At 41.8% G+C, this 26,252-nt stretch overlaps 1 protein-coding gene across 4 annotated transcripts; it reads right to left on the minus strand.

Annotated features, from left to right (window-relative positions):
• Nucleotides 1–354: 354 nt before the first annotated feature.
• On the minus strand, nucleotides 355–25,294 carry VGLL2 (vestigial like family member 2). 4 transcript variants are annotated; one of them, XR_009153866.1, is made up of 4 exons: nucleotides 17,910–18,216; nucleotides 2,642–3,151; nucleotides 2,057–2,178; nucleotides 355–1,396 (listed from the first exon to the last, which is right to left on the minus strand). XR_009153866.1 is itself a non-coding variant. In XM_058173215.1 (4 exons), exons 1-4 carry the CDS (start codon nucleotides 25,064–25,066, stop codon nucleotides 1,353–1,355), a joined length of 942 nt encoding a protein of 313 aa, XP_058029198.1. In that variant the 5' UTR covers nucleotides 25,067–25,294; the 3' UTR covers nucleotides 355–1,352. The 4 variants fall into 4 exon arrangements, 2 of the variants coding, with proteins under 2 accessions (XP_058029198.1, XP_058029192.1); XR_009153865.1 differs by having other exon boundaries at nucleotides 2,031–2,178; XM_058173215.1 differs by lacking the exons at nucleotides 2,057–2,178; nucleotides 17,910–18,216 and adding exons at nucleotides 20,199–20,505; nucleotides 24,986–25,294.
• Nucleotides 25,295–26,252: the final 958 nt, after the last annotated feature.

The raw sequence follows: 26,252 nt of genomic DNA on the forward strand, positions 1-26,252 counted from the left end.
CCAGAATTGGTCAGAACCTGCTGAATACCACCTCTGGGTCAGTTGCTACTAAACAGGATGCTTATACAGTATGTCACCACCAGATTCAGAAGCATTGTATCTCAAGAGTAGCAGTTGCTTAAAGATAAGAGGAGAGGGTTATTGCATCTCTATAGCCTATTTATGGCTTGTTATCTGTTGATCTGTAGGTTTTGTCATGGTGGGAAACGAGATACTGAACTAATTTGCTATTTGGCTTCTAAATGTTAAGCAAATCAATGGAATTTTTAAAATTAAAAAATAGGGAGAATTGGGATTCCCAATGGACATCTGAAATCTCCAAACTCTATTTCATAAAACAAATGCAATCAAAAGTTAAAGGAGACATTTTTAATTATTTTCCCTACAAATAAACACTTCTTATACTGTATACCCTTTTCAAAACAAGAGAGAGGCGAGACCGTCTCCTGGTTGCTACAAAAAGTCATAAGGGAACATTCAATTAAATGAAGTCTTTTGTCTACCCCATTAGCCCTCCCCTCCCACTCACTCCAGTTGTTTCTCCTGAAAGCTGGAAGAGTTTTTTTTAAAGGATATTTTATATCATCATCAATGTTTTTTGTATAAAAAAACCTTATATATACAACTATGTATATAAGTATTATCCTATGCAATTTTTGTGCCAAACTCGGAGAAGTGCCACCTTGATTGTCAAGTTCTTGGAGTTGCAACAGTTGTCTCTTGAACAGCTGCATTTGTGTAAGCCTGGAGGCAGGTGGCCCCACTAGTCACTTGCCACTCATCACCACGCTGAAGTCAGAAAGATCCATCCTTTTATAAAAAAAATATATATGTTCCAAATGTATTTAAGAGTTTAGAATTACTCTGCTTCATTCACAATGCCTAAATATCTTCCATGCTGCTTCCAGTTTTTTTTAAATGCCAAATGATAAGTATGATTTATGTCCTCACTAATATTAACAAACCTTTCAGCTTCCTAAAGTCAATGTTTTTCACATCCTCATTCATTTTACTCAGTTCTTCTGAATGTGAAGCTGTTGTGTTCAATTTTGCCATTTTAGGAGAAGAAATGCCAAACTGAAGAAGCTTTTTAGCCTCCTTTGCCATTCCGCTTTTCTTGTCTCGATGTGAGATGCTGGTATCAGAACCATGAGGCAAAGAATGAAACTGGCAATTGTGTGTAGGAAGGGAGGGTTATAACCAGCAGCTCAGCTCAGGAGCGATCCAGCACAGTAGGAATAATGATGAGCTGAAAACCAAGATCAGAAGCTGTTACAAATTGACTTGACTTTGGCTCTGTCCCCATTCCTACATAGGCAAAAGTCTGACTAGAGGAGAAGTAATGGTGGAATCTAAAACCAGTAGAGATCTTTGCTTTTATCCTGAGGTTGCAAACCTGAGAACAGAGAGAAAAAGAAAGAAAAAGAAAGAGAGAAGTTGGAAATTAAAAAAGGGAAGAGAAAAGAAATGAAATAAAGACAGAAAGAGCCAAATACCCCCACATGCTTGCAAAAATAGAGTAAGTTACTTGAAGCACAAGAATTGATTTATAGAAGAAATGTGAAATGAAGAACCAACGCATATGGATTAACTTCATGTGAGAACGTACAAAATCTAACATGCTTGATGGTACAACCACTGGGCAAGTTACTAAACATTACAGCCTCTTATACCGTATTCAGACAGTTGTTTACAAATGAGTCACCTCTTTATTTATTAAAAAAAAAAGTAGAAAAATGCCAAGTCTCAGACTTTTTACATACTTTCTGGCATCAAAAACAGTTGCCATGATGATCCTTGACCAAAGTAAATAGGAAAAAATAAAATTAACTTGCAGAGTTATTGTGAAGTTGATAGTAATGGACAATATAATTCAGTATAGCAGTGTTTCTCAACCTTGGCAACTTTAAGACATGTGGACTTCAACTCTCAGAAATCCCCAGCCAGCAGAGAATTCTGGGAGCTGAAGTCCACACATCTTAAAGCTGCCAAAGTTGAGAAACACTGCAGTAGAGTTTCAGGACACTTACTGAAAGAAACAAAAAATAGACCTCACACTGTTGGTGTTCTGTGTCTGTTTCTCGTGTCCTCCTGGTAACATGATGCAATATGAGTCATGATGTCATCATGCTGAGTGTTTCCTTGTCCCCTCTTGGAGAACCAATGATGTGGAGAGGGCTGAGGAAACACAACAGCTTTGTTCACATGTTATGTTAGGCAAGCCGTGGTTTGTTTAATCAAGGATTATTGAAAAAAACATTGTGCTTGGGTTCCTAATATTATGCTAAACCACAAAGCATGGTTAGCAAGTTACAGTGGCTGGAGTAACAAAGCAGGTCACATTCTAGGTAATACCTTTTTCTTGTTCTGTTGTCAGGATCGCAGACAAGTAAATTACACGATAGCTTAATGCTGGGGTTCAGAACCTTTGTCCGCTTAGGACCAAAAGCTACAATTCCAGATGTGACAGAAATTCCAATTTTAAGCTTTCATCAGGATTTTAAAGGGTTGAAATGGTTCTTTAAGCCTCCGGAAGACTTCAGATACCTAATTTGCACTTAAAGTCTCCGGGATTCAAAGAAACCAAAAAAAAAATAAAAAAATCTGATCACAATAAACTTTTTTGCCTGCCAAGTCTTACCTGTCTCTACATTCAGCCCTAAGCTCTGTGCCATCTCTCCCGCAGGACCAGCAAAAGGAGCTGGTGTTGTCCATGATGATGTGGCAGGCTCATTCTTGCCTAGCTCACACTGAGGGCTGACTGGTGTGGGCACCGAGGCAGGAGTGAGACGGTGGGGACGCACAGAAGCAGCAGGCACCAGCAGCGAACCGTAGCGAGGGTCAAAGTGTGGGCTGTAGACCTCGTGCACTGTGGTGGGCCGAGGGTAAGCAGAACTCTGTGCACCGATGTATGGGTGGTGATGGTGATGGTGATGATGATGGTGAGCTGGGTGCCAAGGTTCCGGGGGCCCCTGATGAAGGTGGCTGTGCAGTGAGCCTGGAGAATAAGGGTCCGCTGTAGCAAAAGGGAGTTCACTGTGGGCAGTAGCTGCCAATGGGCTGCCCAAAGAGGCAGGCACAGAAGAAGGTTGGTAAGTGCTGTTCCAGAAGGAAGGTGGGAAACTACGCTGGCTCATAGGAAAAGATCCCTCTGTACAAAGAAAGACAAGCACAAAACAAGACAGCATTAGAAGGATTGGAGGAGAACTAGTTCTATTCTTTGTCATTTACATACCACCAATGGTGTATCTTCTAGGTATTACTTTTTTCCTGTTCTGTAACCAAGACTAATAAGTTTATTCTTTTAAGAATTCTCAAATAGAGACTTCCGCTGGCAACGCAGGCTTCGCGGACGTTCCTTTGGGATCGTCTGCCCTGGGTTTCGTCAAACCGTCCCTGACAGCGTACATGGGCTGTCAAACGGTTTAGATTCCTCCCGGATGAAGGGGGAGGGAAGAGTGGTCAGGATTTGGGTAGAGCTCCCCGGGATCCCCTGGAATTTAACCAGGGGATCGAAGGGTGAGAGCTCCCCTTTAGCCTGATGAAGCTCCGTGCCCAGGGTGCTTCTGTTTATACAGAACGAGAAGCCGCGACCATCTCTGTGTCAAGATTTATTCCTAAAGAGAATTCAACACAGACAGAGCAAAGCAGGAGGACTAGCAAGAATTTGCAAGTAATAAATCTTAACTTCAGCTCATAAATAGCTTTCCTTTGAACTAACTTTCAACTTGAGTGGATTTAAAATGGCGTTTGCAATAAACAAAGGAAAACGAAACTATAAAGAAGAAGAATATAACAAGCTACTTTTACAAGAACTGTTAATGATTTTTTTCTCCTTTTACCTTTTTCTTTATCACAATGTTTAAGAAGAAAAGTTTATTGAAATTTTTCTTTTTCTCTTTTGGTAGATTTTACAGTTTATGAATGGCTCTTAAGCAAACAGAACTAACTATTAAAATCTTGCAAACTTTTTCATTTTAAATACGGAAACTTTTATTTTTTATTTTTTATTTTTTTTTTAATAGAGAATTTGCAAGTAATAAATCTTAATTTCAGCTCTTAAATAGCTTTCCTTTGAACTAACTTTCAACTTGAGTGGATTTAAAATGGCGTTTGCAATATACAAAGGAAAGCGAAGCTATAAAGAAGAAGAGCATAACAAGCTACTTTTTAAAATGAAATGAACAAGAACTGTTAATGATTTTTTCTCTTTTACCTTTTCTTTATCACAATGTTTAAGAAGAAAAGTTTATTGAAATTTTTCTTTTTCTCTTTTGGTAGATTTTACAGTTTATGAATGGCTCTTAAGCAAACAGAACTAACTATTAAAATCTTGCAAACTTCTTTATTTTAAATATGGATCTTTTTTTTTATTCTCTTCTTTTTTTTTTTTTAATAGGAACTGTTGGAGGCTTATCTTTTCTTAATAAACTTTTAAACAAGAGATTTTACACCAATATATTAAGATTGGAAAGTCTTTATTGTTAGATGTTAAGCTGATTGGGTGAGCAGATGGAGGAAATGTGTAAGGAAATGTAAGGAAATGTAAGATAGAAGACAAGGGAAGGAGAATGCTTAAGGTGATTTTGATGGTATTTTCTTTTTAATATATATACATAGGGTTTAATTTTTACAACTGACTTATTTTGGGTATATCACTATTTGATATATGTGAGGTATAAAGGAATGGGAAGATGGAATATTGTTTAACTTTTGGAGGACAGATAGAAAAATTTATGGATGTAATGTTGGTATTTGGTTAAATAGAATTTAATTGTTATAATTGATAAATTTTGGATATAAGTTATAATTTTAATAATGTTATTTGTTAGATGTAAGGTAAATTGAAGAAATATTAATATTTGTAATGTTATTTGATTTATGTAAGGGATATTTTTGGAGATTGAAAATGTGTAAGGAAATGTGTAAGATAGAAGACAAGGGGAAGGAGAATGTTTAAGATGTGATTTTGATGGTACCTTTTTTATATATATATATATATATATATAGGGTTTAATTGTAAGGTAAATTGAAATAATATTAATATTAGCAATGTTATTTGATTTATGTAAGGGATATTTTTGGAGATTGAAAATGTGTAAGGAAATGTGTAAGATAGAAGACAAGGGGAAGGAGAATGTTTAAGATGTGATTTTGATGGTACCTTTTTTATATATATATATATATATATATAGGGTTTAATTGTAAGGTAAATTGAAATAATATTAATATTAGCAATGTTATTTGATTTAGGTAAGTGATATTAAAGATATGAGAAGATAGAATATTGTTTACTTTTGGAGATTGGATAAAAATTTAAGAATTTAAGCTGGAAATATGAATTATGTTTGGGACACTGTTAAGGAAGAAAGGTATATTATAGAAGAATTTTTGATGAATACTGGAAGATGGAATATCGTTTTGGTTTTGATCGATGAAGATTGGATATATATTTGGTCTTAATTGATGAAGATATTTTATTGATGAACTGAAAATACTAATTTAATTGGAAGATTCTGAAGATTTTAGGAGTGGAATGGACTGATATATAATGGACTGGAAGAAGAATGTTTTTTTTTTGTTTTTGGAAGGGGAGTTAAGGTCTTGACTTATGTTGTATTTTAATTTATGATTGTTAATTTTATACCCTGTACTTTGTTCTGGGAAGTCTCGGGGTGGGAGGGGAGGGGGGGGGTGGGGAGGGGAGATGAAGGATCAATGTAAAGGAATGATTGAAGATATGTAATTAAGAAATAGAAATAATTTGAAATGAAAGCGGGGCTGCTCAGCTGCCATTTCAGAAGGAATGGAGAGGAGAGGAGGAGTGAAGGAAGAAAGTAGGTAGGAAAGAGAGAGGTAGAAAAGGGGAAAGGAGAGGAAGAAGAAAGGGAAAGAGAGGGTTAGAAAGGGTGGAAGAGAAGAGTAGGGAAAGAGGAGAGGACGTAGAAAAGTGAAGGAGAGGAAGGATGAAGAAAGTAGAAGAAAGTAGAGAAGGGAGGAGGAAGGTTTGTTAAGGAAGGAAGTGGTAGCTGGGCAGGTCCGAATAAGTAACAAATGAAAGTTAATGATTAATGTTGAATAAGAGACTGTATATTGAATAGGTTGTTGGAAAATGAAAATAAAACTTTTTACGCAAAGATAAAATTCCCATTAAAACTCCCCTTAAAAAACCGATTAAAACAGTTAATTAAAAAGAATTCTCAAATAGACTGATATATCCTGCCTTTTGCATTCTTACAGGATATGTGTTTAAACAAAAGCAGTTCCCCTAAAATGACCCACTAGATTATTCAGGCCTGTTTTCTTTCACAGATGACACTTAAACACTTTCTCTTTTTTTTGTCATTAATGTTTCTAAACTGAATAAAACACTTGAAGCATTTGTTCTAATGAACATGATAAAAACTACTTGAATCATGCAGGTATAAAGCTTAAATAACTTGTGTCTATGCTTCATTTCATATTGTCTCTTCCTGACTCTGGGTGAGGTAGAAAACTAGAGAAAACCTAACAACAGACAGCCCAGGCTGAAATAAAAGAAAACAAACAAAACAAAACAAAACAAAACAAAACAAAACAAAACAAAACAAAACAGAGGCCATTGAACAAATCACAAAACATAACCCAGGCCTGGGTCCAAAGCCAAGTTTTCAAAGCTTTCTGGAACCCTAGGAGAAAGGATGCTATCTTTTATCTCAAGAGGATCCTGTTCCTGAGGGTGGGGGCTGCAACAGAGAAGGTATACTTCTGAAGTGGGAGGGGGGACTGGAATGCACCCATTCTACAAAAACATGCTGGCTAGGCAAAAACCTTTGGAGAGAACTAGTCTCTCAGTTACCCAGGCCCTATGCCCTACAGGACTTTATAAGTAAATATTCTTCAGTAATGAATATCACGAAACTGTCAGCTCAGAGCTGTGTTTTCCATTCTGAAATAGTTATAATCGTTTATAAATTTAAAACCCAGGTGTTCAAAATTGAGGGTATTTACATGCATCTTGAAGGTGAATTTTCTCCTCCCAAACTGAATGACACTGAAAATTTGTAGGATATTATTTTTGAAGACATATGAAAAGGGTTTAGTACCACAAAATAATTTTCAAGACTTTGATGCTTTTAAAACAACAATTGGTTTCATATACTACTGTATGTGAAACTCTAATGTGTGTTTTATTTTGGCTTAGTGTTAACCCAATCATGGTTTTACACCTTTAATATAAAACATAATTTAGTACAAATTTCCTCATTCAGACTTATTCAAAACATGACTAGATGCAAAGTATAAAGCCAATGTACCTTTCCATTCTTTCACATTAGCTTCAAATTAAAATATAAATTTCTACACAATTTTAAAAATTCTACTTACATTTAAAAATAGCATGTGAACTGGGTTTAGATGAATGTTTGGTATTGTGCATGAAATTGTTCTGTTACTTATTAATTAAAGATCATTCTTAGCACAAGTCTCTTTTTATTTCTGGGTCTATAGTATCCACCACTGAGTCCGACTGCTGGCAACTTGATTGACCATTCCCTACAATTTTCAAAAAATACTTTGCCATTGTCTTCTTCCTATAATGAGACCTTCCAAGATCAATCAGCTGGCAAGACTAGAACTTATCGTCTTTTGGCTTCTAATCCAGTGGTTATTTAACCACTATACAAAACTGACTTATAAATGCCTCTGGTTATCAAGTTATAATGATCTAGTTATCACTATATCAAGTATAATGCTTGTGAAATCTTTTTTAAAACATAGTGCACTAAAGATAATGTTTCCTTCAAGCTGAGTTCAACTGCAGATGCACATCTATCTAGTTTTTGGGTGAAACTGGATTGCTAGTTTTAGCAATATAGTAGAGTTGAGTGCTATTCTTTTTTTCTGGATTCCCTCCCTCCCCCCCAAAAAACTTTCACAGTCTAATCTAAATCCCTGGTATTAATTCATATCCGTTTACTAACCAGATCCAAGTATTTTTAGTTTCTGAGCTCAGATAAGGTCAGCCATACGCTCCCATTTGTTAGGTCAGTTTATTAAAAATAAAACCTTCTAAAATCAACCATATTGAATATGTGTCATCCAGAGGTCTATAACAACTCACCACAGTCAGCTTGCCATGGCCAACTCACCACAACCAACTTGCTGTGACCAACTCACTGCGGGATAACTTGCCTTGGGGCAAGAGCTACACTAATATTGAAGAAATAGTGGAACAGAATAATTAAAGAAAAGATGCCAAAGGAGGGACAAAATGAAATGTGAATGACAAAAATTAAAATATTTTAAAAATTATTTTAAATAATTAAATTGAATTGTTGAATTGTCCCATAGCTTGTCGCTTGGAGAGTTGGCCATGGTGAGGAGTTGTGCGATGAATTGGCCATGGCAAGTTGACGTTGGCCATGGTGAATTGGCTGTGGCAAATTGTCCCATTTCAACTTCTAACTCCCAGCAGTCCTAATCAACATGGCCAACTGCTCTCTGTTTTTCATAATTCATTAAAGATTTTTAGTGTGACTGATTTCATTTTGTACCAATATAACACTTCAGTAAGTTAGTGATTAGCTCTCCTGATTAGCTTACTAAAAGAACTGCCCTTTTCACTTAAAAGGGAGGAGTAGTACTTTAAGACTAATTAAGGCTATTAAGACTGATTCATTATGAAATAGCCAATGGCATATTTTACGCCCTCCATTAAACTATAAACACCTTCCAATTGGGAGTTTAGCAAGGAATGTTGAAGATTGGGTTGTTATATCAATACTCAAAAAATAGTGTAGGGAAGTAGAATAAAGTTTGCACACTTTAGCTGTGATAAATTAAACAGGAAGGACCACCATACAGTATATGCCATTTAGATTATGGGCTGGGAACAATCTAAGGTCAGCACTGTGATCGCAGAAGAATGTCTGAGTTGCAAGGATGTTTTTCAAGTGACAAAATGTCTTAGAAACCCCAGTTCCTTTGTCTCTGGAGAAGAGGCATACAAACTGCAACACTTCCCCCACCTCCACTTTAAAAACTTAGGAGTGCTAGATAATGTGCGCTAAAACCTAACAATTATAAAAGATGGAGGACAAAGGAAGAAGGAAACTGCTCTATTTGGAGCACTCATCTATAAATCATCTCACAAGCAAAAAGGAAAGACACAAAGAACCATGCAGTTCATTTTTTCTAGGGATGCAAAATTATTGTACTGTATTTCTTCTCTCAGGGAACTGTCAGATGAATGCACTGAAGTGCAATCCACCACTTCTTGAGCTGGCAGAAAAGTATTCCAGCACGAAATTTGCTGCCTTGATTGCCAAACTTTTTCTTCTTCTTCTGTTTAAGTCACAGTAATGAAGACAATGAACAATGCCTTATTTTCACAAATTCAGGAAAATGATTGGTAGAAATATCTGGCCTCTCACCAAGCATCACTGTTTGACCATCTCACTCTCCATACTGTGGGGATGATAAAACAATAGAACAGTAAGAACTTACAGTAGTGACAGAACTAGCCACACAAAGCGGACACAATCACCTTCTAAGCAGCACAAGACTAGCACGAGACTCCTCTTGGCTAGGCATTTTGCCATCCTTTGTGTTGCTTGGTTGCTTTAGGTTCCCAACACACACTGGAAGTCTGTACTGTACCTGATGGTCTTTTATTATCAGCTAAATGCGTTTTTGATGCCTTCTTCACAATCATAAAACCTTAAGTGCTAGAGTGAGTATTACACTAATGGATCAACTGCAGAGAACCGGTTGTTAAATTACTTGAATCCTACCACTGGGAATATCCCAACTTTTATCTTGAAGAGTAACATTACAATAGCCTTCAGTGGCACCCTTTGACTATATTATTGGGCTTTTCCCCCTTGTTTTTAATGATTTTATCTGAAATCACAGTTGCTGGGAGTGGGGTGACATAAAAATAAATAGTAATGGACCACAATTCTAATAATTTCAGGCAGTCTGAAAAAGCTGAGCTAATTGGGGGTTTGCAGGATCTGTAATGCAGAACTCCTAGATGGAGGGCACAGATTTGGAAGAGGTTACTTGAAGTTGTGGTAAATTCTTCCAAATAGGTCTTTTACAGCAGGACATGTACCACTTTTTACTTGAGGAGAGTTCATTGTTTAAGAGAACCGAGGAAGTGTTTTCTGAGGCATTTTATGATAAAATTCTAGAAATGTTAAAGATGAATTAATCCATCGAACTGCACTGCAAGAGCTGGGAATCGCTGGCTAAGCAGCAAGGAAGCAAAGGACATCACAAAGATATGTTTTATCCATCCTAATTGGCTGGGTTCACACCTCATATTAACATACACACCACAGTTTATAAACCATAGTGTGCTGTTTATGGCACAATAATAATAACCCCAAACCCCAAATTTTACCTCAGTATGACTTGTTTGTTTTGGTTTAGCATAAAGTGTGGAGTAAAGTGAATTGTGGTACCACACAGTTAAAATTTGGTCTGCTCATAAGCAAGCCATATTTAATGAGTTACACCAAGGTATATGTGATGGCAGTTATGGTGATTCAGTGAGAATCTGTCACTTTCTCAAATGCTTCAATGTGCAGAGATATGCCCAATAATATGCATTTCAGGCAGAAGGTGCCCTAAGACAAGGCTTGGCTGGCTGGTGTGATAGACCAATCCATCTTGATGGCTTCTGTTGAAAGCAGCTATCAAATGTCCTGAATTTCTCAATAAAAATAGTTGCTGTAAAGCAGTGGTTCCCAACCTTTTCTTGTTTGAGGCACAACCTTTTCTTGTTTGAGGCACCCTTGGAAAGCCTTTCAAAAGTTCCCGGCACCCTTATAAGGAAATAGATATTTAAAATCTCCGTAGCTCAAAAGTTCCCGGCACCCTCAAAAGATCTCACGGCACCCCTTAGTGCCGCGGCACACTGGTTGGGAACCACTGCTGTAAAGTATTGTATACCTTAACCAGTTGGATACTCAGCAGAATAGTATGTGGTCTTACTAAAGGGAACTACATTGTAAGAATACAAATCCATACATATTTGGCCAAAAATAAGTATTTCTGATTTCAGCAGTGTTTATTTCTAGGGAAGATGATGTAAGAGTCTAAAATTCCCCTTTCAAATTGGTTATTTTCCTGAATTTAATAATAATAATAATAATAATAATAATAATAATAATAATAATAATAATAATAATAATAATAATAATAATAATTTAATTTGTATACCGCTCTTCTCCCGAAGGACTCAGGGCGGTGAACAGGCAAGTAAAATACAAACAAAAACATACACAATATTAAAACAACCCTTAAGAAACTTATTCAAGTAGCCAGGAAATTTAAAATAACATTACACCCCATAAAATTACAGAAATTTAAAACCCATCAAAATTCAATTAAAATTTAAAATTTAAAAATCAGGCCAGTCCAGCCATACGAAATAAATAGGTTTTAAGTTCGCGGCGAAAGGTCCTAAGGTCAGGTAGTTGTCGAAGCCCAAGGGGAAGCTCGTTCCACAGGGTAGGAGCCCCCACAGAGAAGGCCCTCCCCCTGGGGGCCTCCAGTCGACACTGTTTGGCTGACGGCACCCTGAGGAGTCCCTCTCTGTGGGAACGCACCGGACGCTGGGAGATAGAAGCCGGCAGTAGACGGTCCCGTAAGTAGCCCGGTCCTAAGCCATGGAGCGCTTTAAAGGTGGTAACCAATACCTTGAAGCGCACCCGGAAAACAACAGGTAGCCAGTGCAGTCTGCGCAGGATAGGTGTTACGTGGGAGCTCCGAACCGCTCCCTCAATAACCCGCGCAGCCGCATTCTGGACTTAAAGCTTTAAATCAGAAATATTTAAGGCCCATAATATTTTCACCAGACAGAAATGTCATACGTTGTTAGGTAGGTTATGTTATAGAGAGAAAAACTGCACACTAACTTTGAACACTGTTTTTCTTAATTTATTTACAATGTGCAATAACAGTGATGACTAATTATGCTCTTCCATAAAAATTCAAGTCTAGAAGAAGGATCAGTATATCTGGAACTATGACGTGTTTTAATGTCAGCTTGGCTTGCAGAAGATGATTTAAGTTAAATTTTCTCTTTGAGCATCTCACCAACTTTGTCAGGACTTGAAAGCTAAGTGGTGCTGCCTTGATCAGTACTTGGATGGCAGACTGTATGAGAATACAAAGGCTGGAATTTTAAAAAAAAAGTACAGAAAAAGATGGTACAGTATAAAAGCATATTGGTACTGCTGCTAAAAAAAATATGATACAGTGATATCCAGTGGGAGGCAAACAGTATTCAAACACATCTTTTCGTTAGCTTTGTTTAGGAAATGGACAGCTATAAGCACAAATTTCAGGCATAAAGAGGTTGTTTTGACTCCTAAAGGTGAACTGTTTATTAACCAAAGTTTTCATGATGATAAATGTGTTCATCTTTCCGGTGCCACAGTACTCTTCATGGCTGTGGCTGAAATTTGAAACTATGGTGCTTCTGAAATAGCACTGTTCGACAGTGACAAACTTTTCCAGTCAGGAAGTTTGGTTCCCATGAAAGAAATCAAGGCAGTGATTGCGAAAGCTTTCCATTTAAACTTATACTGACTTTACTTGATCGATTTCTATAAGACCACCATTGTGGTATAGCCATAGATATTGAAGTGATATTGGGATTATGATCAGGCATGACATTCAGATGCTCCATTTCATTCAGAACAGAGTGAAAGGGGGCTGAGCTTCAGAGCCCTGTTCCTTCAAGCTTCCATCCAACAAATGTTTATTTAAACTTAAATAAATAGTACTTAAATAGGGCCACGGTGTGGCTCAGGCTGTAAGAAGCCTGTTATTAAAACACAGCTGCCTGCAATTACTGCAGGTTCTAGTCCCACCAGGTCCAAGGTTGACTCAGCCTTCCATCCTTTATAAGGTAGGTAAAATGAGGACCCAGATTGTTGGGGGGGGCAATAAGTTGACTTTGTAAATATACAAATAGAATGAGACTATTGCCTTACACACTGTAAGCCGCCCTGAGTAAAATAAATAAAATAAAATAAAGCCGGATGAGTTTAGTCACAGAACAGTGCCAATACCCTCCTCTACCTGTTTGCTTTCAGATATTCTCAGAATGGCATAGACATTTATATATATAAGAAAAGAAACAATAGGACAGGAACGGTAGGCACTTTTGTGCTCTTATGCACGCCCCTTAAATTCCTCTTAGGAATGGGGTGAGGTCAACAGTAGATAGTTTTTGGTTAAAGATTTTGGGATTATGAGAAGAGACCACAGAGTCAGGTAGTGTGTTCCAAGCACTAATAACTCTGTTACAGAAGTCATATTTTCTGCAATCCCAATTTGGAGCGGTTGACATTAAGTTTAAATCTATTGGTTGCTCTTGTATTATTGCAGTTGAAGCTGAAGTAGTCTTTAACAGGGAGGACATTACAATAGATTATTCTATGAGTTAAACCCAGGTCCTGTCGAAGGCAATGGAGTTCCAAGCTTTCTAAACCTAGGATTTCAAGTCTGGTGGGATAAGGTATTTTGTTGGTTATGGAGGAGTGGAGAACTCTTCTTGTAAAATATTTACTTTAATTTACTATTTAATATTTTTTAATATTTAATTAATTAATATTTAATTTAATTTACTAGGACTACTACCATTCCCAAGTGCTGTACTCACTGTGCCAAAGGTGGACCCTAATGCCCTCCACATTTACCAATTGCTTTACTAAAAGTAATCAATCTTGTTCTTCCAGCACAGAGCTAGCCCCAGAACTACCATCTTAGAGGATTTTGGCAATAGGAAATATTCTCATCTGGGCATCTCATACATGCCCAGTGACTGGTTAGCTCTTTTCCCCATTTCTCTCAGAATATAGGATTGGTATAAACAATTTTTTTGTAAAGATAATATTGAATGCCTGTTACCTTTCAACACGGAATGGTGTGGCTTATTCAACAATCTTGATTAAGGTATGATAATTTTATAAACATCTTTCTATGGTGTTCTATACAGGAATATTATGTTTAATACTGCTTGTTTCCCATGTTCCCAAGACAAAAGAGTTTTCCTATCTCTAAACATGCCTGAAATCAGTTTTAGGAGAAGGTAATCTGGCAAGATTATGCTGTTTTAATTAATGGATGGAACCAGTGCTTATAATTTGAGGGGAAGGGCTGGGGGAGATTGAGCAAAGTCACAGGGGTCTGTCTCATCTTTGGCAAAGTGAAGACAGGTTGCTTTCTGTTCCCTTTTTCCAAAGCAAGTTTTTACATGGATGATGCTGCTGGACAGATCAAACTATAAACCTTTATCCAGTAATATCACTGGTCTGCCTTTCAACCATCCACCTTGAACATGAAGCAGGCAGTAGGCAAAGTTGAGAATAAAGAATTATCTCGCTTACACAAACTTCTTTACCAGTTCTATCACATAGACTGGAGATATATTTCTCTCTTTTCCCTCTCTAGAAATTATTTGGGAAATGAAATATACTAGAGCCAACCTTTTACTTATATATATTCTTTCCATTCTGCATTCAAAACATATTTTTGGGTTCAGATTCGTTATTCTTATATCATCTTGTGCCAGACTATGATTGGCAATTCTGTTAAAATGAAGTCTCACAAACCCGATTGCCTTTAGTCATTCTGATAGTAACTGAAGTATATATTTTTTTTATTTTATTTTTATTTACATTTATATCCCGCCCTTCTCCGAAGACTCAGGGCGGCTTACAGTGTGTAAGGCAATAGTCTCATTCTATTTGTATATTTACAAAGTCAACTTATTGCCCCCCCAACAATCTGGGTCCTCATTTTACCTACCTTATAAAGGATGGAAGGCTGAGTCAACCTTGGACCTGGTGGGACTAGAACCTGCAGTAATTGCAGGCAGCTGTGTTTTAATAACAGGCTTCTTACAGCCTGAGCCACACCGCAGCCCTATATTATAGCAACCCACAGATCAGTTCTGTTCTCCTTTGCATACTCCAAAGCATCGACATTTTAAAATAATCTTAATTGTCTTAATTATCATAGACCCACCCCCACACACCTTAATTTGTATGAGCATGGATGTTTCCAAACATGATTGCAAAGAAACTGCAAAGATACCTGTTGAAGGAAGGGAATTGCAGAGACTTATCCCCAAGACATAAATTCTACCCCGCAAGTCCTCATTTCTTCAGCAGCTGCTATCAGATGGCCCAATACATTTTGCTGCAAGATGTCTCCCCTGCCTTTTTGTCTTCAAAGATCAGGAATAGTAAAAGAATAGTAATAGAAAAAACTTTTCTTCAAAAATAATGATGGGACATTATTGGTTACATCCGAAAGCATGGTAGACTTTTTGGAGAGGACTTTTTCACTCCAGCTAACATTAGGGCCAGTCCTGGTCAGAATTCTAGGAAATTCATAATGCATCCAAACAGACTCATTTATTTGCTAGTGAACATGTTCACTAGCAAAGAGAAGGAATATTCTCTTTCTCTTAAAATATTCCAAACTTGCATAGTACGACTACTACCTATCCACAAACAACGAAAGCACTTGGTTTCTTCATTTTTAAAATCTCCCAGAGATTTAAAAACTGCAATCTCCCAGAAATCCAGAAAGCTGAGAAATATACCCATTTGTGGCTTTCCCCAATACCAAAAAGAACCATTTGCATTGGGGCAGGCAACAGTTTCCAGATGCCTTGGACTATAACTCTCATGTTATAACTCTGCGAGTTGGAAACTACCATCCCTGTCCTACTGCCCCCATTTATTTGTACCTATTTCCTGTATTCATATCCATGTATGAATATAAAAAATGGAAATATAAAAAATGGAAAGAGGGGCAAATAACTAAGGCAGAATATCAGCAAATAGCCCGAGCCTGTAAAGATGAAGTGAGGAAAGCTAAGGCTCACAATGAACAAAGGCTAGCGACAAAAGTAAAAAATAATAAAAAAAGCTTCTTCCAACATGTTAAAAACAAGAAAAAAGTCAAGGAAACAATTGGCCCATTGCTGGGAGAAAGTGGCAAGAAGATGACAAGCAACAGGGAGAAAGCAGATCTACTTAACTCATATTTTGCATCTGTCTTTACACAAAAGGAAAAAACAATCCAACCTATCAAAAACAGCACTACAAAAAACAGATTAGAAACACAAGTTAAAATAGGAAGAAAATGGTAAGTGAACACCTGTCTACCCTAGACGAGTTCAAATCACCAGGACGGATGGATTACACCCCAAGGTTCTGAAGGAACTGGCAGGCGTGATCTCAGAACCACTGAACTATATCTTTCAAAGATCCTGGAGCACAGGAGCTGCCAGAGGACTGGAAAAGAGCTGATGTAGTTCCCATCTTCAAAAAGGAAAAAAACAGATCCAGGAAACTACAGACCTATCAGTCTGACCTCAATACCGGGAAGATTCTGGAAAAGATAATCAAGCAACGAATCACGAACACCTAGAAGCAAACAAAGTAATAACCAAAAGCCAACATGGGTTTGTCAAAACAGATCATGCCAGACTAATCTTATCGCATTCTTTGACAAAATGACAAAATTAGTAGACCAGAGGAATGCTGTTGATATAATTTACTTGGACTTCAGTAAAGCATTTGATAAAGTAGACCATAACCTACTACTAGATAAAGTAGAAAAATGTGGGTTAGACAGCACCACCACCAGATGGATTCGTAACTGGCTGACCAACCGCACTCAACGTGTAGTCCTCAACGGAACTACATCCACATGGAGGAAGTATGCAGTGGAGTACCCCAAGGCTCTGTTTTAGGCCCAGTACTCTTCAACATCTTCATCAATGACTTGGACGAGGGATAGATGGGAACTCATCAAATTTGCAGATGACACCAAGCTGGCAGGAATAGCCAACACTCCAGAAGATAGGCTCAAGTTACAGAAAGATCTTGACAGACTTGAACATTGGGCGCTATCTAACAAAATGAAATTCAACAGTGAAAAAAGTAAGGTTCTACATTTAGGCCAAAAAAACAAAATGCACCAGTACCGTATATGTGGTACCTTGCTCAATAGTAGTACCTGTGAGAGGGATCTTGGAGTCCTAGTGGATAACCATCTAGATATGAGCCAGCAGTGTGCAGCAGCTGTTAAAAAGCCAACACAGTTCTGGGCTGCATAAACAGAGGATAGAATCAAGATCACGTGAAGTGCTAGTACCACTTTATAATGCCTTGGTAAGGCCACACTTGGAATATTGCATCCAGTTTTGGTGCCACGATGTAAAAAGATGTTGAGACTCTAGAAAGAGTGCAGAGAAGAGCAACAAAGATGATTAGGGACTGGAGGATAAAACATATGAAGAACGGTTGCAGGAACTGGGTATGTCTAGTTTAACAAAAGAAGGACCAGGGGAGACATGATAGCAGTGTTCCAATATCTCAGGGGCTGCCACAGAGAAGTGGGAGTCGGGCTGTTCTCCAGAGCACCTGAGGGTAGAACAAGAAGCAATGGGTGGAAACTGATCAAGGAAAGAAGCAACTTAGAACTAAGGAGAAATTTCCTGACAGTTAGAACAATTAATAAGTGGAACGACTTGCCTTCAGAAGTTGTGAATGCTCCAACACTGGAAATTTTTAAGAAAATGTTGGATAACCATCTGACTGAGATGGTGTAGGGTTTCCTGCCTGGGCAGGGGGTTGGACTAGAAGGCCTCCAAGGTCCCTTCCAACTCTGATGTTATGTTATGTTATGTTATGTTATGTTTATACCTATTCCTGTTATCTCCTAAACGTTTGACAAACTAAATAAATAAAAATAATAACATATAAGCTAAGGCCACAGCTTGACCCAAACTCTGCGGAGTTGCCTCTTCTTGAGCCTCAGGTGATAGGAGAATCCCTGGGGCAAAGCGAGCCCAAAGGCAGCCGGAGACGAAGAAGACTACCCAAGCTCACCTCTCCAAGCGGCGGAGCTCCTTGCGACGGCCTTGAGGCTCGCGGTACTGGGCGAGTAGCTGCTGGGCTGGCTGAGGGCTCGGCTGAAGTGTTCGTCCACCACGGCGCTGATGTCCCCTTGGAAGTAGGTGAACAAGACACACCTGGCGTTGATGTACTCGGCCTCTGGGGGGCGCTCTTTCTCCGGGCTGCACTCCTCCTCTTTGATGCTGGCCGGGGCGGCGTGGTTGGAGAAGGAGGAGCTGCTGCTGCCGCTGGTGCTGGCGCTCTCGGCGGCTTCCTGCATCTTCGAGTAAAAGGCTAATTTCTGGGAAGGAGAGGCAAAACCGGTCAGGGTCAGGGATCCCCGCTGCCCTCCCTTCCTCCCGCCTCAAGTATTTTCTGCACGGGGTGGTGGTGGTCTCGGAACGACGGAATACATTTGCCCTTCCCGCCTGTCTTTCCTCTGGGAGCCCGAGGCGGTTTACCGGGCGGTCTGTTCTCATTTTCAATCCCACAACACGCTTGCGTGGGGACAGGGGGCGGGGGGGGGGGAGGAGAGAGAGAGCGCGGCTTTTCCTCTCCGAGCTAGCTTTTTTTGTCTCGCGTGGTGTGGCTCCCCTAATCGCCTCCAGCCAATAAGGGCACAATTTACCGGCGCAACCAGGCTGCCCGAGAAAGCCTTAAGAGACGAAGCAATTGGCTAAGTGGCAGAGTCACCACCCCACGTGCTTGGTGGCCGGCTGGAGACCTGGGCGCAGACAGAGTCTCCAACACGGTGATTGCGGTAGCACACCCCCGTAGCCATGAAAGCGCGGGAAAAAACCAGCGAGGAAGGAGGCTTCCGCTCTGCCGAGCCCACCGGCCGGCCGACCGACTGAGAGGCTCCCCTCATCCGCCGCCTTCGAGGAAAAGAGTTGTCGGAAAGGCGCGCGGGGGCTTCCCGCTGCCACGAGTCCCGCTCAAGGGACGCAAGTCACGCCTAGGGAAATATAGAGCCTGGGATTCTGAGGCGCAAGGCAGAGCCCTCAGCAATTTCAACGACTCCTCCCCGCGAGGAGCGTGGCTTATGGGAGTGGTAGTCTAGCCTAGCCCATTTTAGAAAGCAAAGGGCTAGAGAGGAAGGCGGCAATAAGCCGGCGGTCGGTTTCAGGCCCAGTACTCTTCAACATCTTCATCAATGACTTGGACGAGGGATAGATGGGGAACTCATCAAATTTGCAGATGACACCAAGCTGGCAGGAATAGCCAACACTCCAGAAGATAGGCTCAAGTTACAGAAAGATCTTGACAGACTTGAACATTGGGCGCTATCTAACAAAATGAAATTCAACAGTGAAAAAAGTAAGGTTCTACATTTAGGCCAAAAAAACAAAATGCACCAGTACCGTATATGTGGTACCTTGCTCAATAGTAGTACCTGTGAGAGGGATCTTGGAGTCCTAGTGGATAACCATCTAGATATGAGCCAGCAGTGTGCAGCAGCTGTTAAAAACGCCAACACAGTCCTGGGCTGCATAAACAGAGGATAGAATCAAGATCACGTGAAGTGCTAGTACCACTTTATAATGCCTTGGTAAGGCCACACTTGGAATATTGCATCCAGTTTTGGTGGCCACGATGTAAAAAAGATGTTGAGACTCTAGAAAGAGTGCAGAGAAGAGCAACAAAGATGATTAGGGGACTGGAGGATAAAACATATGAAGAACGGTTGCAGGAACTGGGTATGTCTAGTTTAACAAAAAGAAGGACCAGGGGAGACATGATAGCAGTGTTCCAATATCTCAGGGGCTGCCACAGAGAAGTGGGAGTCGGGCTGTTCTCCAGAGCACCTGAGGGTAGAACAAGAAGCAATGGGTGGAAACTGATCAAGGAAAGAAGCAACTTAGAACTAAGGAGAAATTTCCTGACAGTTAGAACAATTAATAAGTGGAACAACTTGCCTTCAGAAGTTGTGAATGCTCCAACACTGGAAATTTTTAAGAAAATGTTGGATAACCATCTGACTGAGATGGTGTAGGGTTTCCTGCCTGGGCAGGGGGTTGGACTAGAAGGCCTCCAAGGTCCCTTCCAACTCTGATGTTATGTTATGTTATGTTATGTTATGTTTATACCTATTCCTGTTATCTCCTAAACGTTTGACAAACTAAATAAATAAAAATAATAACATATAAGCTAAGGCACCGGATGGCCACAGCTTGACCCAAACTCTGCGGAGTTGCCTCTTCTTGAGCCTCAGGTGATAGGAGAATCCCTGGGGCAAAGCGAGCCCAAAGGCAGCCGGAGACGAAGAAGACTACCCAAGCTCACCTCTCCAAGCGGCGGAGCTCCTTGCGACGGCCTTGAGGCTCGCGGTACTGGGCGAGTAGCTGCTGGGCTGGCTGAGGGCTCGGCTGAAGTGTTCGTCCACCACGGCGCTGATGTCCCCTTGGAAGTAGGTGAACAAGACACACCTGGCGTTGATGTACTCGGCCTCTGGGGGGCGCTCTTTCTCCGGGCTGCACTCCTCCTCTTTGATGCTGGCCGGGGCGGCGTGGTTGGAGAAGGAAGAGCTGCTGCTGCCGCTGGTGCTGGCGCTCTCGGCGGCTTCCTGCATCTTCGAGTAAAAGGCTAATTTCTGGGAAGGAGAGGCAAAACCGGTCAGGGTCAGGAATCCCCGCTGCCCTCCCTTCCTCCCGCCTCAAGTATTTCCTGCACGGGGTGGTGGTGGTCTCGGAACGACAGAATACATTTGCCCTTCCCGCCTGTCTTTCCTCTGGGAGCCCGAGGCGGTTTACCGGGCGGTCTGTTCTCATTTTCAATCCCACAACACGCTTGCGTGGGGACGGGGGGGGGGGAGGAGAGAGAGAGCGCGGCTTTTCCTCTCCGAGCTAGCTTTTTTTGTCTCGCGTGGTGTGGCTCCCCTAATCGCCTCCAGCCAATAAGGGCACAATTTACCGGCGCAACCAGGCTGCCCGAGAAAGCCTTAAGAGACGAAGCAATTGGCTAAGTGGCAGAGTCACCACCCCGCGTGCTTGGTGGCCGGCTGGAGACCTGGGCGCAGACAGAGTCTCCAACACGGTGATTGCGGTAGCACACCCCCGTAGCCATGAAAGCGCGGGAAAAAACCAGCGAGGAAGGAGGCTTCCGCTCTGCCGAGCCCACCGGCCGGCCGACCGACTGAGAGGCTCCCCTCATCCGCCGCCTTCGAGGAAAAGAGTTGTCGGAAAGGCGCGCGGGGGCTTCCCGCTGCCACGAGTCCCGCTCAAGGGACGCAAGTCACGCCTAGGGAAATATAGAGCCTGGGATTCTGAGGCGCAAGGCAGAGCCCTCAGCAATTTCAACGACTCCTCCCCGCGAGGAGCGTGGCTTATGGGAGTGGTAGTCTAGCCTAGCCCATTTTAGAAAGCAAAGGGCTAGAGAGGAAGGCGGCAATAAGCCGGCGGTCGGTTTCAAGGTGCGCGGCTTCGTTCGCGACGTCTTTGCCTGGAAAATCTCCTTCGACAGAGGCATTTGAGACAGATATTAGCCCAAGAGGGGACAACTCGCCTCGCAATGGCAAAGCTGGCCAGGACGCGCCCGCCGCCTTTTCCGAAGCCCGGATGGAAGGGCCCGGCAACGTCGGCTGCTCGGCTTCGGATTCATTAGCCGCGGGGGAGTTTCTGCCAACCCCGCTCGCTTCCCCGCCCGGGGAACGTTCCTCCGGCCGCCTTCGCTGCGGAAGTCTCGGAGAAATGATAACCCCATGTGGTCCCGGGTCTTCGGTCAGCGCGCGCGGCCTGCGCTCCTTTCTCGGGCGGGCAGATGCCAGCGGGATCTTTAAAAAACTTCGCGGTCTCGAACGGGTCGAAGGGCTGTTTGCCGGAGCCGAGAAGGCTGAGCGGACAAGGGAAACTGGCCTGGGAATGGTTCGGTCGAAAAGACGCAGATCCACTTGCGCATCTGGAGAAGGAAGGCGACCAGATACCACTGCCTAACAATTTCAAACGACCGAAGGCAGCGAAGAATTTCCCACTCTAAATCAACTTTATTTTCTCGTTGACAGAGTTAGCAGATTTAAACGCCCAGAATACACGAAAAACATAGGGACGTCCAAGAAAATCGCACATTAAATACTATAAGCAAGGGAAAACTACTCTTTAAACAGATGGTTGGACCTGATTGCGGTTTAAGCCACACTTTGTGCCTTTGGCTTCAGAGTGCCACAAGACTTGTTTTTCCCTGCCCGCATCTAACAAGTTTCACTCTCTGGAAACCGGGGGACCTCGAACCTCCGGGAAAGACCGTGATTGTCGACTTTTATAGGATTCATTAGATCCAATATTACCGTAATGAGCGACCAAGAATAGATTTTGAAGAGCCTTGACTTCTGTCCCAAATGTACAGATTCTCAAGGACCACGGAGCAGTTTTCCAGTTGACTGCTGTCTCTTGGGCGGAAGGCTGCCCTTTCTTCAGAGCAAATGCCTGCAGGGTCCTATTTTAATTTCTTTTTTGGGAAAAAATAGGCATTAGGAATCACGAGCATTCTGAGGGGGCGTTTCACGAGGTGGACGTCCTAAAGTCACGGGACTCTTCCCATATTTAGCCCAAGCAGAAAAACCCTTGTTGGTTACAAGGAGAGAGTGAAATGAAAGAGACAAAACACTTCTTTGTTTCAAAATAGATTTTTGGGGAAAGGAGAAATTTTCCCCAAAAATTTCTGTGGCGAATAGAGGGAAAAAGATATTTCGGAAAGGAGCAGATTATATTTACCAGGTACTGAAAAAGAAAGAGCGCTCTCTCGGAAACATTTTCCGCGTTGGCTTTCCCGCGGTTAAGCTGCTTGCAGCTGCTACTTTTGGGAAGGTTTAGGCGAAGCAAATAATTTGGATTCAGATGCAATGTTAAGTGCCTGGAAAACTAAATCGGAGAAACGCTTTCAAATGGGACTTTGTCAGCGAACAAACAAGGCTCGACCAATCTCTACGTCAACAATGCTTTCCTCTCGAAAGTCAAGTGAGAGGGCAACTGGAAGGATTCCCAGTCAGGAAGAAAGCGATTACCAATGGCTACTAACTGTGATGGCCAGTACATTGTGATGCCGTCATTTTGCAGGCGGTCTTCCTTTGGGAACTGCAACTTATTGGGCCACTGTCTGGCCCTGATCCGAAGGTTCTGATAAGAAAAATGTAGGAAGATCACCTGATCCACTGCTACCCAGAAAGGGGGAAAGCACATTATTACAAGCCGAAAAATTGTTCAGTCTTAAGACCTTTCCCTTCCAGAATCCTTCCATTTCGATATTCAGGTTATTTCAGGCACATGTCTACTTCTTTCACTCTGAAAATGCACTGCAAATTACAGCCTTTAATGTCATAATGTCTGTGCCCCAGAATTCTAAAACACCTGATTTTCAAAGCAGCCACTGACAATATTTCAATGCAAAATCCGCTGGAATTCCACAAGGTAGCAGATAATGAAAATGGAGCATCTTCTCGGTGAAGACCCTTTGTTCTGAGTTTACAAGTAAGTATTCTTCAAAATAGAATAATGGCAATGGGTAATTTTGTTGCTATTTATATAAAGTAAGCCAGCGGAGAAAATTAAGATTATTGTGGAGGGTGAGGAAACAAGCAAATGAGTACACTGCCTTCACATTTCTTCATTTTATGGAGAAAATTGCTTTCGGTTTCCTGAAGATTTAAACCAAATTTATTTTAAACGATTTCTTGGGAAGCAGAAGTTAGGCATGCACAGAGCGTCTCTTCCTTGATATTTGCGACTTCAGACATCTTAGAAGGCAGCCCAAACAGTCCCATTTCTTAGTTAATTTCATTTCTGAACAAAAGGAGAGGAAGGAGGGGAAGTGAAACAAGTGCAATTTTCTTCTAAATCCTCTTTTAATCCTCTTTTATCCTAACAGGTTTAGAATTAAACAGCATTTTTCTGTCACTGTAAACAACAACAATAGCAACACTAGGCCTGCTCAGGACGAATTCATTCTGCGAAACACACCCTGTCTAAAGAGGTATATTAAGTGCACAGTCTTGTTCTAATCACGTGGATTAAAGGTTGTTCAAACGATTAAAAACAGGAATTTCCTTGTTTTTAACAAAATATCCTAAAGGATATCCAGCTAGCGATTTATAGTCGGTCACATCCGATCACGAATGCAGACAGCGTAGGAACGTCTGCCTGACCAGAAACCGCGGGTCTAAATGAAGACGCAAGAACCAGTTCCATTTCGTATCGACTCTTTCTCACAATGGGTTACGCAGTATGAAGAAGAGGTTTTCCTAATGGTAAACCGAATGCCGTGAGCGGAGGTATCAAAGGTCTGCAAAGCAGGTTAGGCGGATTTTAGAAACCCACAAAAATTTTCTAACACGTATGCAGAATATCTCGAGGTCAGAGAGATTTACTGGCAAGTGAGATTCCGGTACTAAAACCCGAAACGATACCATTACCTTCTTCTATGTATATGGCTATGTATACTGGCCTATCCTTAAATAACGAGGGGGCCGTAAGTGTTTTCTGTGGCAGAAGCTTTTGCGGACAAATTCCACAACTGGTTAAGTCATAATTGACGTAGATGAATTTCGGATGGTACCGGGTTCAGCTGCTTTCCCTATCGGAGCGAGAGGTCTGAATACACCTTTCTAAGTGTGTATTTAGCTAGCCGATAGTTGCAAGTTAAGAATCTTTAATTCCGCCGCTACCAATCGTGGCGGTCAGGGCGGTGAATCTGCTCGGATCCGTCCAGAAGGTTTACAACAGCGATTGGGCAGGCCTTTCCAACAGTCCATTTAGGATTTGCCTCGAAGTTTTCCGTAGGAGGAAGTGGCGCGCCCGCCCAGAGTGGATCCCACGCAAAGGAACCCAACCGGCTTCACACAAAGAACTGGAAGAAACGAAATCCTTCGCCAAGACCACCAGCCCGATTGCAGTACGAGCATTTTAAAAGGGGTGATTACTGTAACCTCCCACCCACCCACCCCCCGCACTCATCCATTCCCGGAAAAAGGAAGCTATTGGCCCACAGCGCGAATAAACCCCGAGGCGAATAGGACCAGTACCAGGCTAGTCTCCCCCAGGCAACCTTGCCCTTTGGAGGGAAGCGTCCGTCCAGCGACCTACCTGGTGGTAAGGACTGTAAGCTGCTGCGAAGTAAGGCTGAGGAGGACCGTAGACTTGGTACATAACATCCAGACAGCTCATGGCGAAAGGCGGCTGGGGCTGGCGCCGCAAAGCGGGCTAGGAGGCCAAGCCAAGGGGCGGCTTCTTCATGGGGCTGCCCGGGAAGCAGCCGAGCCCCTCGGCCACTAGGAAGAGGTGAAGTCGCCCTGGGAAGACGCGGGCTTTGCTCTCCCTCCTGGGACGCGCCCGCGCCAGCCCACCAGCTCAGGACCCAAAGGCGCGGCGGGCGCCCGTCGAGAGGCATTTAAACGGCAGAGCCGCCGTCAAGCGGAGGCGGAGACGGGCCAGCCCGCGGGACCAATGGGGAAGCCGCGTGCGTGCGCGCCCCGGACGCCCTAGTGCGCCGCGGCCACTCGTGCTGCGCTGCTTTGGGCAGCTGCGGTGGGGAATTGGCCCGGCGGGTGCTGAATTTCTCGTACTTCCCTGTAGAATAACAGCGGCGGCATCGTCTCTTGGAGCCTTCGTCGAGGATCGATTGTTGCATCCCTGGTCCTCCAACTCATGAACACCTGAGAAAGGTCCAAAATCTGGAAATGCAGTGAGAGAGCTGGGGCGAATCAGCGCTAGGGGTCCACTGATCCGCTTCTTCGTTCCATACTAGTAACCCCATTTTTCTGGGTGCCTGGATACATTCAGACTGAAAATTCATGGACAATGGAAAGGGATTGAGGACACTGGAACCCATCTATCCCCTCCTTTCCAGTGTATGGCTTGGATCCCTTCCTAATTCTGGTTAGCTAATAGATTGGCTTTGTTCCCCTAACAGGGAACAGGGAACTCTGCTGTGGTTCTAATGCATTCTATACCATAAGGTAACCACATAACCTTGGTTTATCCAATATGAAGCTTACTTTGTGGATCTATGCATAGTACAAATAGAACTGGTGATTAACTGGTCCTTAGCTGGCAGAAGAATTTAAGATGCTAATTTAGCAAATGGGACCCAGAAGGGTCCTAACTTTGGAAGTTTCTAGTATTTTTTGCTCTTATCCTCTGCTTCTTACACTTCCTCTCTTGTTGAAATGGAAAACTTCATAGTTACACATTTTTTGTGACATTTAGGTTTTTGTTCCCCTTTTCTAATAAACTAATGTTTATGTTTGTTTTTTGTTCCACCCAAAGCATAGGAAATTGTGAAATCATGAACCAACATTATTGTAATACACTAATGCTGATAAATTAGAAATACTACTGTTGCCAAGAAAAG

The sequence above is a fragment of the Ahaetulla prasina genome, chromosome 1 (genome assembly GCF_028640845.1).
Source record: "Ahaetulla prasina isolate Xishuangbanna chromosome 1, ASM2864084v1, whole genome shotgun sequence".
NCBI lineage: Eukaryota > Metazoa > Chordata > Lepidosauria > Squamata > Colubridae > Ahaetulla > Ahaetulla prasina.